The 14,641-nt window shown below is 35.6% G+C and overlaps 1 protein-coding gene across 3 annotated transcripts in view; it reads right to left on the bottom strand.

Annotated features, from left to right (window-relative positions):
- Positions 1 to 3,092: 3,092 nt before the first annotated feature.
- The window catches only part of LOC111141023 (clathrin interactor 1), a 60,039-nt gene continuing 48,490 nt past the window's right edge, over positions 3,093 to 14,641 (bottom strand). For 2 of the 3 annotated variants that reach the window (XM_022493346.1, XM_022493348.1), the window contains exons 9-12: positions 11,652 to 11,726; positions 7,830 to 8,122; positions 5,829 to 6,033; positions 3,093 to 4,854 (exon numbers count right to left, since the gene is read on the bottom strand). In XM_022493346.1, coding sequence (XP_022349054.1) covers positions 4,508 to 4,854; positions 5,829 to 6,033; positions 7,830 to 8,122; positions 11,652 to 11,726 — 920 coding nt within the window. In that variant the 3' untranslated portion in view covers positions 3,093 to 4,507. The remainder of the gene's footprint in view (positions 4,855 to 5,828; positions 6,034 to 7,829; positions 8,123 to 11,651; positions 11,727 to 14,641) is intronic. The other variant, XM_022493347.1, reaches the window with a different exon arrangement.

The following is a 14,641-nucleotide window of genomic DNA, read 5'->3' as shown; positions in this document are numbered from 1 at the left end:
TCTCCCTCTCTGGCTCGCCACCCCTGCTCATACTCGCTCTTAAAAAAAATCATAACTTGGGGCGCCTGGGTGGCTCAGCGGGTTAAAGCCTCTGCCTTCGGCTCGGGTCATGATCCCGGGGTCCTGGGTTCGAGCCCCACATCGGGCTCTCTGCTCAGCAGGGAGCCTGCTTCCCTTCCTCTCTCTGCCTGCCTGTGATCTCTGTCTGTCAAATAAATAAATAAAATCTTTAAAAAAAAATAAAAATAAAAAAAATCATAACTTGACAGGTAATGGGGTTACTGTAAAAATCAGTATTTTTAAGGTTGTTCAGTTTTTATTTCAAATACAGTAAATATTGATATGACCCACATAAACATGAAAGTTCTTTGAGGTTCTCAATAATTTTTAAGGTGTAAAGGGGGTTCTGAGACCAAATTGCTATATATACTAACTCTAAGCACTCAGAATAAAATGGCGGAGCGTGCTTGGAGCACTTAAAGAACACAGCTGCAAGATGTATAGTTAAGAAAAATCAGATGGAGAAAAAATGCAGGGTTTCATAGTCCAGGACTCAATTATTTCAAGTAATGACATTTATCTTATTATTTTTAAAAATTTTATTTATTTGACAGAGAAATCACAAGTAGGCAGAGAGACAGGCAGAGAGAGAAGGAAGCAGGCTCCCTGCCAAGCAGAGAGCCGGATGCGGGACGCTATCCCAGAACCCTGAGATCATTACCTGAGCAGAGGCTCAACCCACTGAGCCACCCAGGTGCCCAACGACTTTTCTTTTAAAGAGTAACAAATAAAACCCATGTTTGCCCATCAGGAATTTAAAATCCCTCCAAAATCCCTGGGAGGCTAAGCATCTGAATTGGTTGGTTGCTGATTCCCCCACCCACTGGGCTAAGCAAGTGCAGTGTGAAGAGGTGCCAGGGGCTACCTATTGTCTGCGAGGAACAATGCATTAGCAAGGTTGCCATTACTAAGAAGATACACACACACACACACACACACACACACACACACACACACATGCACACACAACACACAAGAATTAAGGCCATAATGAGTAAAAGTTAAAAAAAAAACTTTTCATGGATTTTTTTTTCTAGTCTTTATATCTGATTGTATCTGGATGTAAGAATAGCAACATCTTAGTCAACAAAACTGCAAGAAGTCAATAGAAAAATTGAGATCTCGCCTCCTGCTGAAAGCTAGGAACATTCTAATGAGGGTTATTTGTGTGGCAAATCCCATACCACCTTCATAGTTTTCTCCCTCCCATCTGCACTAATGTGGTTAAGTAGAAGAGAGTCAATGCATTCACAAAATAGCTCATTTACAATTTCCTTGTCTGAGATTGGAATTTAAACTCAGGCAGATAGGAAAGCCCTCAGAAATCAATTGCGTATCAGTCTCTAAGGTTTTAACTACATACTGCTTTTAGGAATACAACCGGAATATCAACTTTTGGGTTTTCTGCATGAACGACGTGCATGTGAATTCTTGAGCAGTGACTGGCATGTAGCCTTGATAGGTGAGCACGTTTGTAAAAAATAAAAATGGGAGGCAGAGAAATATTTTGTGTGTTTATGTCCATGCCAGTAGATCTGACACATCATTATTTATCCATCATTCCCTATTTCATTCATTTTAGAAAAGATTTCTTAAGGCCCAGAGAAGTCAGGTAAATTGATCAGTTCACAGAGATAGTGTGCATAGTTGAAATGGGCATAGATCTGCTTCCAAGTTCATGGTCTTTCCACAGTGCAATGCTGTCTCCCAGGAGAGTTGAAACACAAAGCCAATTTACTTCATAAACCTATTTACTGGATGTTCTGTGCTTAGGACAGTTAGCTTTATATTGCTACATATAAATATTTGCTTCATAAATATTTGAGAAAGCAACCAAAGGCCTCAAGTTACTGACTACCCCAAACCCAATATTATGGGTATCATTGAGACAATTTATTATAAACAAAAAAAGTAAACACCCAGAGTCCCATTCGAGAACATTTGTGGTTCCTGAAGGTTTTGTCAGAGAGGTTAAAAAAAAACAACTTCAAAAGGGAAAAAAATGAAATCTGGTGTGGCAGTGGAGAGTCACCTGTACATTTTGAGAACAGTAACTATGCCCTTCTCCCCCAGCAACACACACACACACACACAGAACCAAAACAAAAAACCAAAACATTAGGCAGAAGCTGGTAAAAGGGTGAAGGGGTATAGGATCGGCAGAAGGGAGCCCAGCAGACTATTTAGAGTATTATCTTGCCAACTCCAAATTATTTGGGGGTATTTAGACCTTTCTTTGATAACTTTGAAGTTATCACTTAGTAACTCTTCCAGAAGTAAGTCACTGGACTCATGGACCCCTTAATGAGGCAATTCTTTCCTTTCAAGGGCTCTGAAACAAAGAAACGGATACCGAACTGTATGCTGAGGTGCATGAGACAGGGCTGGCTGCCTTCTGTCTTCAGAGACAAAATACAGGAAGGAGGCATAGCACAGAAAATGCTTTACAGATAAATCTTAATTTTATTAGAAAAGAACTTTTCAACACAGAAGTTTAGAAACAAAATATTTAATTCCTCCAAGAACCGTATGTATTTGAAAAGGTGATGCTAGACTCTCAGTTTAATGAAAAAATTCACTTAAGAGGACAGGTTTTAAATATCAGTGAAGATATTCTCCATGCTGCCACCGGAGTCTGGGCTGACTGCTCTGAAGTAACGACACTTGAAAGCTCCTATTCTTTGAAACTAATTTAAACACATTGAATTGTTGAAAGATTAAAAACCACAGTCAGCTAATTACACTCCCTCTCATCTCTTATTCAGCAAATGAATCACTTTTCATTACCACTTAGCTGAAGTACATGAATTTCTGCCTAATTAGAAATGTTGTAGATGGAACATTAGCAAGAATGGAGTGGGTCAGGATATCTCTGCTACTTCATTTTTAATTCCTAACAGCAGACTCTGAGAGGAAAGAATAGAGAAGTCATTAAATAATTTTAAATTATTTATAAAAATTACTTTGCCCAAATTATAATTATTTTTTCCCCAAACGGTTTCAAATGTCTAACAGAATGAAAGAAAAAGCAGTTCAACATTGATTTTAATGAACATTTTAATGTTATGTATAACAGAACATTATGAATACAATGGAAACAAAGTTTTATCAGTTTAATAAAAAAAAGTTTCAACACAAAGTGGGGAGGGAGGTAATAATTTGATACCTATATTATAATATTTATTTTTAAAAATATTCCCAGCTTGAGGGTGAAACAATTAATTGTGCATTCCAAACTCTAGGATCATGATTTTCATGTGAGCTTAATGCAGAATTACAGCAGGAAAAATGAAAACATTTTAATTAATTTCCTTTATTTGCCATTAAATCAATAAAATCTTTTGACTGCTACAGGTCTCCTTTAGTAATATATATTTAACTCCTCTCTATTGGAACCATACTGCTAATGGCGTATTATATACACTCAAAACCAAAACCAAACGAATACTGTATAAAATCTAAAAGCCAACATTGTTGAGTTCTAACATTTATATTTAACTTAAGGTTTTAATGAATTTTTACTTTTCAATTTTTTAAAAGACACCAAAAAAATAAAAATAAATATTTTTCTCTTTCGACTGTTCCTGACTAAGAAGTGGTGGCTACAGGGATAAACACGGAAGGAAGCCTTGCCAAGTTAACCACTGCAAATTGTAAATAATGACTGCTACAAACAAACAAAAATACTGGAGGATTGTTTTTTTCTTTTAAAGGAAACCATAGAGCAGTCCTGAAAAAAAAAAATATTTTTTCCTCGTTCTGCAAAGGATAATTATAGCAGATATGGGAAAAGTCCCATAGCTATCACAAGTCGCTTGAAGAGGTTTCATTATAATAAAAATTTGGAATAGTATAATAGGAATAGCAGAGTTTCTGGAACATTAGCAAAAGTATATACATTCCAGTTACCTTTGATTTAGCCATAATCACATATGTATGCCTTTTTTTGGACAAAAATATATATTTTTATAAAAAACTGATCATCCAACTTTAATGATTTCATTTATGGACTCAAGAGTGGTAGTAAAAGGAACAGACCCAATTATGACAAGGCGATTCAGGGACAGAAAAATCAAGTTCCTCAGGAAAAGAAAAGTATAAAATTAGAGATTCAAACACATTTATTCAGCCCTATTCCAGTCTTCCCACAAATCATGATGTTAAAATGGGCTCTTCAATTTATAAAGGCTTTCAAGGTCTCACTACCCCACGAGTGGTCTATTCTCACTGGGAAAAATAATTGTGACTGCCTCATCTGAAGTGCCCTTGCCTGGTCATCTGAAATGCTAGATATTTCACTTTTATAAAACAGCCTTTTTTGGTTCTTTATGTAGGTTTATTTTAACTAATTAATAAAAGAAACGGGAGTTGATTAGCATTTTCCATCCCAACATCACCTATCTTCACCACTAAAAATCCTTCATTCAATCTGCTCCTTTACCATTTCTCATTTGCTAAAGTTGGCAAAATTTGCAAAGGCATCTTGCTTGGGTTGCACAGTTCCAGAAGTCATGGCTAAGTTGGGCATGCCCATTCCCATTGTGCCTGTGAGGCCCATCCCAGCAGTTGACATCCCCATGTTCATGTTCATGCCCATCATGCTCTGGTTCATCATTGGAGTGTTTCCAAGAGGTGCTATTCCCATGGTGCCAGTCATCACACTGGGCATGCTCATAGGCATGGGTCCCCCCATCAAAGGGTTAGTTTGGGGCCGGACAGGAATTATGTTTGATGGAGAACTGAGGTTCACAGCTCCAAAGCTTTGGGTCATCACATTCATAGGCTGTTGCATATCTACCAGAAGGAAAAAACAAAACAACTTTACATTAGATCCAGCAGAGTAATAATACAATATTCCTGACCATCAAAACTTTAAAGCCCTAATAAAATTCCTTTACAGTGATTTTACAAAGTCAGTCAATTAACTCACACTATTTGTTCTAGAAAAATAGCTTGTGGCTGTTAACTCTCGTTTCCCACAGACGTAGAAACAAAGAGTGGGCTGGGGGAAAACACGAGGCACTTTAAAATCATTCCAACAAAATTTATTGTTGAATCCAACCTAACAAGTTGTCAGGAGCTACTGTGTATCAAAAGCCTTGAAAAACTTTATACCCTTTGACTCACTTTATTTTTAGAACATTACATTAAGGAAAAAAAATCACAAGTACAAAGATTTACATAAAATCACGATGGAGTTGTTTATAATTGCAAAAAGCTAGAAACAACAGAAATAACCAACAATAAAGAAATTGTACACTGATATAATGATAACTATAAATATCTAATTATCATTTTTCCCTAAGAATATTAAATACAGGAAAAATGATAACTTTATGCAGAATAACGACGACAAGAAAGAGAATAATATAAACAGTAATTTCAAGTATTAAAAATGTGGTCAGAAAAGACAGAAATATCAATTAATGGTGATTATCCCTGGATTATGGAGTTATGATGATCTTTGTTTCCTGGTCATATTTACCTAGAAATAAAACGTTTTCTACACCAATGACTTTTATTTTAGTGATCAGACTCTCCAAACTCACCAAAATACACTCAATGTAATCACGCCAAGAGCAGAATACAAAGTAATCCAATATGCTGGGATGTCTATCAAGTATCACAGGAAAAAATCCTAAGCAATCACATAGTTGCCTTCGGTATGGTCTGTGCCATGTATTCTTATTTCATGGCTTGAACCAGTCCTGGCATCAGGGTAAAGATTACAAGTGCACAAAGAATCAAGATGTCTTGCAGTAACTTACTCTGCTGTTGAATCATTGTATTGAGTGATGGTTGCTGGGGTTTGGAAGGCTGCATACCAGGTAGTAAGTTGTCTAGGCTGATGTTTACACTGGGGTCAGACCAAGTAGAGGGCAGGGTTTTGCTGACTGGTTTCTGGACCATATCTGTATTCTGATTATAGAGAGGATTAGGCTTCTGCAGCACTGTGCTAACATTTTGCAAAGGCTGGAAAATAGAAAAATGCTCTAAAAATTAAGCATGTGCTCTATAAAGGTCATCAGACGGCAATTTAATCACAGTAACTCCAGATATACAAGACTTAGTAATAAACTCCTGAAACCAGAAAGAACCACAGAAGTGCTAGGCTAAGTTCTTTAAGCTGAATCACTAGCTTCCCCCCAAAGTTCCTCTGAATCCCAAATCATACTTGGCATTAAAGGAAAAAAAGAAAACAAACCCAACATATTTACATGAAAAATTACTCTCCCATCACCCAAAGTCTAGAAGCCACCATCCCAGGGAACGACCAACTTCAGGTTAGTACAGCTTTAAGGAAATATACAAATGGAAATTTATTATCACAAGATGGAATTCAGGATATGATTTCCCATGTTATAAAAAGAAAAACTACAAAACCAACAAATTATATTGCACAATTTCTGACATCTTCCTGCTCCATGTACATTTCCATTGCCTTAAGTGAGCAACATTAGTGGAACTTGATACATGTGGAGCAATTCAGGAAATAGGAGAAATTCAGGAGAAAGAAGCAGGGATACTCATAGTTACTAAGGAAAACTATGAAAAGGACAGAAAAAAAGAAAAGGAATAGAAACAGGAAAAATAATTAAAAAGGTACCAATGTGAAGAATTACAACATAGCGCAATTAAGACTGCAAATAAGTAAACTGGCTTTATGTATAGACCACATGAAAGAAACTCTAAAAGAATAAACTGGTTTGGGCCTGTTTAGAGGTGCACAGTTCAATTTAAAGGCACTTGTGTGCCTTTCATGACCTTTTTTTTAGTGTCAGGTCCAACTTCTGTTATACAGAATAGTCACCTTTCTGCTTCTTTCTTCTGTTCCTCCATCCTAACACCCAAAAGGGGAGAATCTACACATTAAAATGAGTAATTAGCATCATAAAAAATACTCAGAATTGCCTGAATCAAAAACAGCACTCTGGTACAACTCAGACACATGTACTCTAACATTGTGCTTGCTTGCTTGTCTGAATTCAAGTTAGTAGTAGGTAATTTAGATTTAACTGTAAAAAAGTGAATTTAGGGGCTCCTGGGTTGCTCAGTGGGTTAACTTTGCTTTCGGCTCGGGTCATGATCTCAGGGTCCTGGGATCGAGCCCCACGTCGGCAGGCTCTCTGCTCAGCAGGGAGCCTGCTTCCCCCTCCCTCTCTGCCTGCCTCTCTGCCTACTTGTGATCTCTGTCAAATAAATAAACAAAATCTTAAAAAACAAACAAAAAAGTGAATTTAAAAAACTCCCATTTAGTTGTTTTTCTTTATGAAAATGAGCTGAAAGAAGAGCCTATATAAAAATTACATAATGTAGAGCAGGCCCAAAATAGGGAAGAGCATTCGTCATTTTAGAGAATGATTTTCTATATTGGTTAACGACTGCTTGCAGCCAGTAAGTGATATTTCTTTGAGGAACAGATATTTTACTAAGTGAATATAGGCCACAGGTGGTCTCTATTCCTTCTTAAAAATAGATTTTTTTTAAACACCAAATACCAAGTTGTTTATGAATGCAATAAACTTTTAGCAATTGCCTCCTCTGTGCAAGGCATCATGCTTGGCTTTGCACGGACTACAGGATGGGTGGGAAGGCCTTGATCTTTAGAACTCAAATGACTACCAGGGGAAAGAGTGTAAAGTACATGCCATATGCAAAAATCATCTGTGTATGGCTTTTTTTTCTGTCTCATGCAAGTCTACCATTACATTAGTTACAGAATATCAAAGATTAGAAATCGAAGTTTCCAAGGGAAGCAGACAACTTACCTGTGATCTTGACATGGGCAACCCCAGACCTACAGTATTAGTGCTCATCATAGAGAAATTCATACTCTGGGAAGATGTCATAGTTGCCTGGGATGAACCCATAAGATCAAATAGGTCCGAAGAATTTGAGGCAGCTGGAGGTGGGCCTAAAGCTGGTTGAGAGCCACTGACAAGTTCCACAGCTGGCTGTGAGGCACTGCCAAAGAGCTCACCACTGGAGGCACCAGGGCCTGATGGGGCTTGGTTGAAGGCACTCCAGTCACCAAAGTCTCCATTCCCACTTGTCGCTGTAACTAAGAGGGAACAGTAAGGGTAAGAAACTTTCTGAAATGTGCAGAGCAAAACAACAGAACTGAAACAAATTAGAGCTGATCTGTGTCCATCCAGATTAACATCTGCAGGTACCATCTCCATCTGGACATTATTTTTCTCATGAATATTCCACAAATGTTAACAAGGTGGCAAAGGAAAGAAAAATCCACCTCTTAGCAGGTCTGAGGTGATACACAGAAATTATAATCAAAACTTTCCTTCAACCTAAGTTTGTGTATCATCAAATATGCTGCCAGCTAAACAACGATGGATGAGCCTAAAACCCCGAAAAGTGAGAAAACTTAACTGGATAAACTTTTGGTTGGGAGATCAAGAATCTTCACATGAGGAAACACTCAATAAAATCAGAGAATTCAACTCATTTCACCCATTCATTATTTGGAAAGGTTCAGAGAAATTAAAGTATGATTTATATGGTCTCAAGTAAATAAAATCCCAAATTCATGAAATTAAACTCATAAAGAAACAAAACAGAAAGGCATGGAAAAGAAAAAGTCAATAAAATCAAGAGTAGGGTTAGTAAGTTTCAGTAAGAAGTTCTTACCCTTTTGGCCACACTTTCACTGACAACACAAGGGCTGTAGATAGCCATGGTATAACCCTAGTACAGTGCTTACTCCAAACGGGACTGTTCAATTTAGTTATTTAAATAAAAACTGGGGTATAGAGGGGAACTCAGGGGGAACTCTTATCATTACATTCAAAGATAATTATAACAAGTTTAAGATTTAATGCATTCAATAATATAAAAATTGGTAATAGGTTAATTAATGGACTATAGTGTTTAAGAGCATAGATTTTGTACCTTACTAGATGAGTGACCCTGGGAAAACTACATAACCCTCTCTGTGTCTCACTTTTTAAAAAATCTAAGTTGTGAATATTAACTTTTTTTGTGTGTGAATTTAATATGTTAAGTGCCATTTAGGGTTTATTATTATTACTATGGATTAATTGTGAAAACACAGGGGAGGGCCAAAGGCATTACATTTTCTTTTCTTTAGGTACGCCATAAAATAGTATAGCCCAAGCTTCTAAAATTCTGCATATATATACTATTTGGATCATAATAAATATAAAGGCAATTGATACTAAGGAAAAAAATTCTTTAAATAGGCTATGCATGGGGCGCCTGGGTGGCTCAGTGGGTTAAAGCCTCTGCCTTCGGCTCAGGTCATGATCCCAGGGTCCTGGGATCGAGCCCCGCATCGGGCTCTCTGCTCGGCAGGGAGCCTGCTTCCTCCTCTCTCTCTCTGCCTGCCTCTCTGCCTACCTGTGATCTGTCTGTCAAATAAATAAATAAAATCTTTTAAAAAATAAATAAATAAATAAATAGGCTATGCATGACTCTAAGTAAATAAATCTAAGAAAGGAATAAATATATAAATATGAATTAACAGAAGTTGAAAAAGCAAAGGTGAAGAAAGAGCTACATATAAACGGTCATCTGAAAAAGAATAGTATATATTTCCAAGTTAATTAACACCATCTCTTTGTACTCCATGTTCACTTACAACTTGGAAATACACTTTGTCTAGTCTATAAGGTAACCAACCACTCCAATACTGTGTCTCATTATGCAAAATATCTAAAGAGAACAATAATATTAAGTCTTTAAAATTATATTTCTCTATTACCATATTATAATGTAAGCCCCTTCAAAAGAAAATAACTCACTCAGAAAACCCATGTTCTACCAACAATTTAATATAAGAACTGGGCTAATATTCATCACCTCAGGGTTTTATTAAAATAGGTCTTTGATCTTCTTTACAAAAAAGACTGATTTTAAAGTTTTACAATTAATTCTATATATTAAACAATTTAAAGTAATTTAAGAAAGACTTGCTGGATATAGGTAAACTTTATGCTGATTTCCTATATGCTTGATCTATAAAACAGAGTACAAATGGAAACTGGGGCAAAACGTTTTGCCCCATCTGAAAACTTTATCTGAGATGATTAATCACAGGAGGAAGAGATTTCTAGTGGGGCATATATTGTTCAGAAAAGATTAATCATTGTTACAACAGTTTCAGCCCCTTGCGTAATGGTGATCAGGTTATATTAATCACATGCATACAGATGAAGAGATGTATCACTTAGCAACATTAAGATATTCTAATTATTTGCATAGTAGGCAACTTTATATACATTAAAAACTTTAAGAATTATACAGGCAGTCTGCAAAATTAGGGTAATGTTTATCTTCCACTTGATTTGCCTAAAGTAAGGTATTAACCCTTAGAAGACAAAACCATACTTCTAAAATGAAGTTAAGTACTGCACAATTCTGATTTCTGGGAAATACACAGAATTTATACAAGTAGGCTATCAAAATAACCCCAGATGATTAAAGCCTATGTATCTTTCTTCCTAAATCCTGACAAAACTACATCAGATATTACTAAATATAAATTTTAATTCAATTAATCTAATGGCATTAACTCTACTTGAAATGAGTAAGACAAATTCAGCTAAATTACACCTTTTCTCCCTGCTTCACTTCATGTTTAAAATTTATAACTAAATTGTCATATTATCTCTCAAACTTCAGAGTGACAAGATTTTATACAAAAAACCACTATAGCCAACTCCTTTACAATTTGAAGAAGAAAGCACACTTAATAACATAGTCCCTATTCTATACATTTCTACAGAAACTACTTTATATCCTTATAAAGAACCATGTCAAAAGGTGTTTCTCATTTTAGAAAGTTGGAGGCTCAGCAGCTTTTCTGAAGTTAAACAGCTACCATACTATATGGCAGAGGCAGTAAGGTAAAAATACTCATAATGGGGAAAAAAAGACAAATGCTTCACCTCAATCCTTGATGTTTAAACCTGTATTGTTAGTTTCAAGTACACAACATAAAGATCTGGTATCTGTATACACTGCAAAATGATCACCAGAATAAACTAAAGGCATTTTAAAATTTCTCATCTAACATGGAGGGAAGTTTTGCCTGAGATTCAACTGCTCTCTATTTAAGGATGTGTCAAAATGTAGTTCGGTTATGTTTTATAGAAGTGCTCTTAATATACCTAATTTACAAAGAAATGAATTTTATTAAGGTAATCTGCCCAATCCCAATGTCCTTGGAATCGTATCATATAAGCTAAACATAAACCATAATATTCTTCCTGCTAAATTGAGATTATACTTTGTACTTATTCACACTCCCCACCACACTATCCCACCCCCACAAAAAAAAAAAAAAAAAGCGCTACATAAGAGTTGCTTATAAATGAGGGCAATTTTATTTAGGTGTGCCTGCCTGAGTAGTTTACAACTAAATTAATTCATCTAGCACATTTAAGACACTGACCCAATAAAATACCTTTGTGAATAAATTCTTTAGGATTTAGGAATTATAAATACTATAAGGAGTAAAACGCCAAAAAGAAGCTTATTTGGTGGAGGAGGGAACTGTTTGGTCTTGATAACCTTTTCACTGCCCCTAAATTTCTGGCCAAACTCTATCATACCTTGGGAAGGGAAACTGCCTGATGTAGCAGTTGAGCCAAAGTCAGCAAATCCTCCAAATAAATCAGCTGATCCTCCTAGAAATTAAGCATGAAGAAAAGTTAAATTGTTAAAACCACAGAACAACCGATATCAATTTCAGGAAGCCATTTTAGCACCATACTTAAAAATTACCTAATATTAGAGGCTCCAGACCTACAACAGAAGCTAGCTTGCTGATCCAAGTTTTCATATCACCATGCTCCTTTTAAGCTACCACAAACTCTTACGTTCTTTATCTTGTAAGTAACTGACACTACATTTGTGGTTAGTTATCCTTCAGTTACACTGCCTGAACACAGCGAGGACCTGTGGTTTATCCAATCAATTACGCTCTTTATAAGAACCTTTGGTGGATGCTAAAACCTGAGTAAAATGTTGCTAGGGAATATTCACATAATCACCAAACATCACCCTACAGATTACTTGATAAATACAAAGGAATGAAGCTACTTTTACAATAGAAAAATTCAATAGATATCGACCTAAACAGCTGATCAAATTTAATGCCACTAATAATCAGATAAAATAGTATTCATGGGCACTTTAACGCAAGGGACTGAAAGGAGATCATCACCCGTGTTAAGAATTCCAGCCAAAAATATTTAACCTGAATGTAATCATGAGGAATGAATCAGACAAATTACAAATTGAGGGACACTGTGCAAAACAACTCTCAAGACTCTTCAGACAATGTCAACATTTTAAAAAACAAAGAAGTCTGGGACTGCTACAGATTAAAGGAGCCTAAAGAAACATGATAAGTAAATGAAATACATGATTCCTTGATTGGATCCTGGATTTTTCTAAAAAGTGCTAACCTGAAATGACGTAATTGAGACATCAAGGAAATCTGAAAATGGTCTGTATATTAGACAATACTGTTTTGTTAAATTTCTCAAGTATGATAATTATACTATGATTATAGAGGAGAATGTCCATGTTTTAAGAAGATACATGCTTAAGTTCTTTTGGGGGCAAAATGTCCTGGCTATTTCCAATTTTCTCTCAAATGGTACACAATAAACAAATGGTATACAGTAAAAAATAAATGACCTAGAGAGAGAGATGAAGAAAATGTGGCAAATTTTCTGTAGGTTTGAAATTTTTTTTAAATAAAAAGGGAAAAAATTTTGAGGCTGATTTGCATAATAATCAGTTTTAATATCTACATAGGAAAAAATGAATGCAATGATTTTGGTGGACTATTTGTTTTCTATTATCTACTCCATGAACAAGCAAATACTTTTAATCCATGAAAAAAATAGCAGCTTTTTGCTACTTCTAGACTGGTGTTTTTAAAGGGGTGAGATCCAAAGGTTGCAAATCAATCTCTGTGCACAAACAGCACATTCACATACACATTTTTATCTGTAAACACTACGTGGATAAGAATATTTACTTTTACCTACAATTTGAACAATATTATATGAAATTTTAATATTCCATTTCTGTCCAATTCAGTTATCAACAAAATAGCAGTAGCCAAAGGATCTAAAACCTTAAATAGCTGTCCTTATTTTTCTTTGTCCTTAAAGATTTCACCTCTTAAGAGTCACAACCTTAGAAGTTTAGAGCAGCAGTTCAATTATGGTGCTTTTAGTGTTATGCGAACATTATATAGGTTACATCACAGCTGCTTAGCCTGCAGTGCTTAGAAACTAGCCAGGTGGGACTGGAACATCTGGGCTGCACTCAAATACCACCAGGGACAGATTCCAACATCTGGTGCCATTTCTGAATTGTCTTATTGCTGCAAGACATTCTGCCCCATCTGCTACACTCAACTAGGTTAATTAAACTAGAACCATCTTCCTTTCTTAATAAATGGCCAGCAGTAATAAAAGGAACAAATCAGTTTCTGATACATGTGTACCTGGTATTTCTTTTTAATGCACATTTACTGTAGTCAACTATCAGCAAGCTTAACAAATTTCTCATTTCTTTACCTCATTACAGATGCACATATTCATATATCCTCACTCACCATGAACTAACCTAACTCCCACCAAGGCCAAGATTCTCAACTTCTACCAACACTATAGCTCATCTGGCTAGTTAGCCAAAGGATGATATCACAGCAATTTATTTTTCTCTTCTTTAAAGATACATAATCTGATAAAATGTGGTGAGGGACATAAAAGATCAATGAGCTGTATTTTTAAACTATATAAACAAGCACATGTATTAATAAAAACAAGCAAGGAAATGAATGTTGCAAAGAGCTGCTGCTTTATATTCACAAATTTGTCTTCTGTATTGTTCCTGCATGTTAAAAATATTGATCAAAGTGTAATGTTAGGTAATAGAATGACAGTTAAATCATCTGCTAGAACATTAAGGGATTTGAAAATTGGGGATTATTTTAATTTGCTTCATCCAGCAGCGAATAAACATCAATATGTAATTTATTACGCTAAGATTTTCAAATCTTATCCAGTCTGGGTTAAGTGCCTATGTAGAAAAAGGCACTTGAATACTATAGGATCATAACTTCAAACCAGGTTAAGATATTTTATTTTTGTCATATCCTGATTTAGTATTTCAGATAATTACCTACTTTGTTATTCTACTGCCTTACCTTCTAACATCTGAACTGAAATTATATTGTATTCATAATTTATCTACAGCAAATATTATACCTCTCCACCCACACTATAGAAGTTTGATTTCAACTTAACCAATTAAAGAATACTGCAAGAATGGAAACACACATAAGTATTTTACAAATAGAAGCTACCTTTTCTTGAAAAGGACTTAAATTTTCTCTAACCTTCTGAAGTGCCACAGATTATGCTTCTCCTTGGATTTTACACAATGTGATCTTCAATCTGAAAATGATCTCAAACTATCTCAATAATTTAAACCCTTTTATTTCTTTTAGGAAAAGTTTCCCTCTCCTAGGAGGGACTATCCTTATCTATATGTGCGACGTTATTCATACCAGTGCCTC

Source organism: Enhydra lutris, unplaced genomic scaffold, assembly GCF_002288905.1.
Source record: "Enhydra lutris kenyoni isolate GAN:26980312 unplaced genomic scaffold, ASM228890v2 scaffoldscaffold5, whole genome shotgun sequence".
Lineage (NCBI taxonomy): Eukaryota > Metazoa > Chordata > Mammalia > Carnivora > Mustelidae > Enhydra > Enhydra lutris.
The sequence above is the reverse complement of the archived record's forward strand: the minus strand, read 5'-3'. Positions and strand labels throughout refer to the sequence as shown.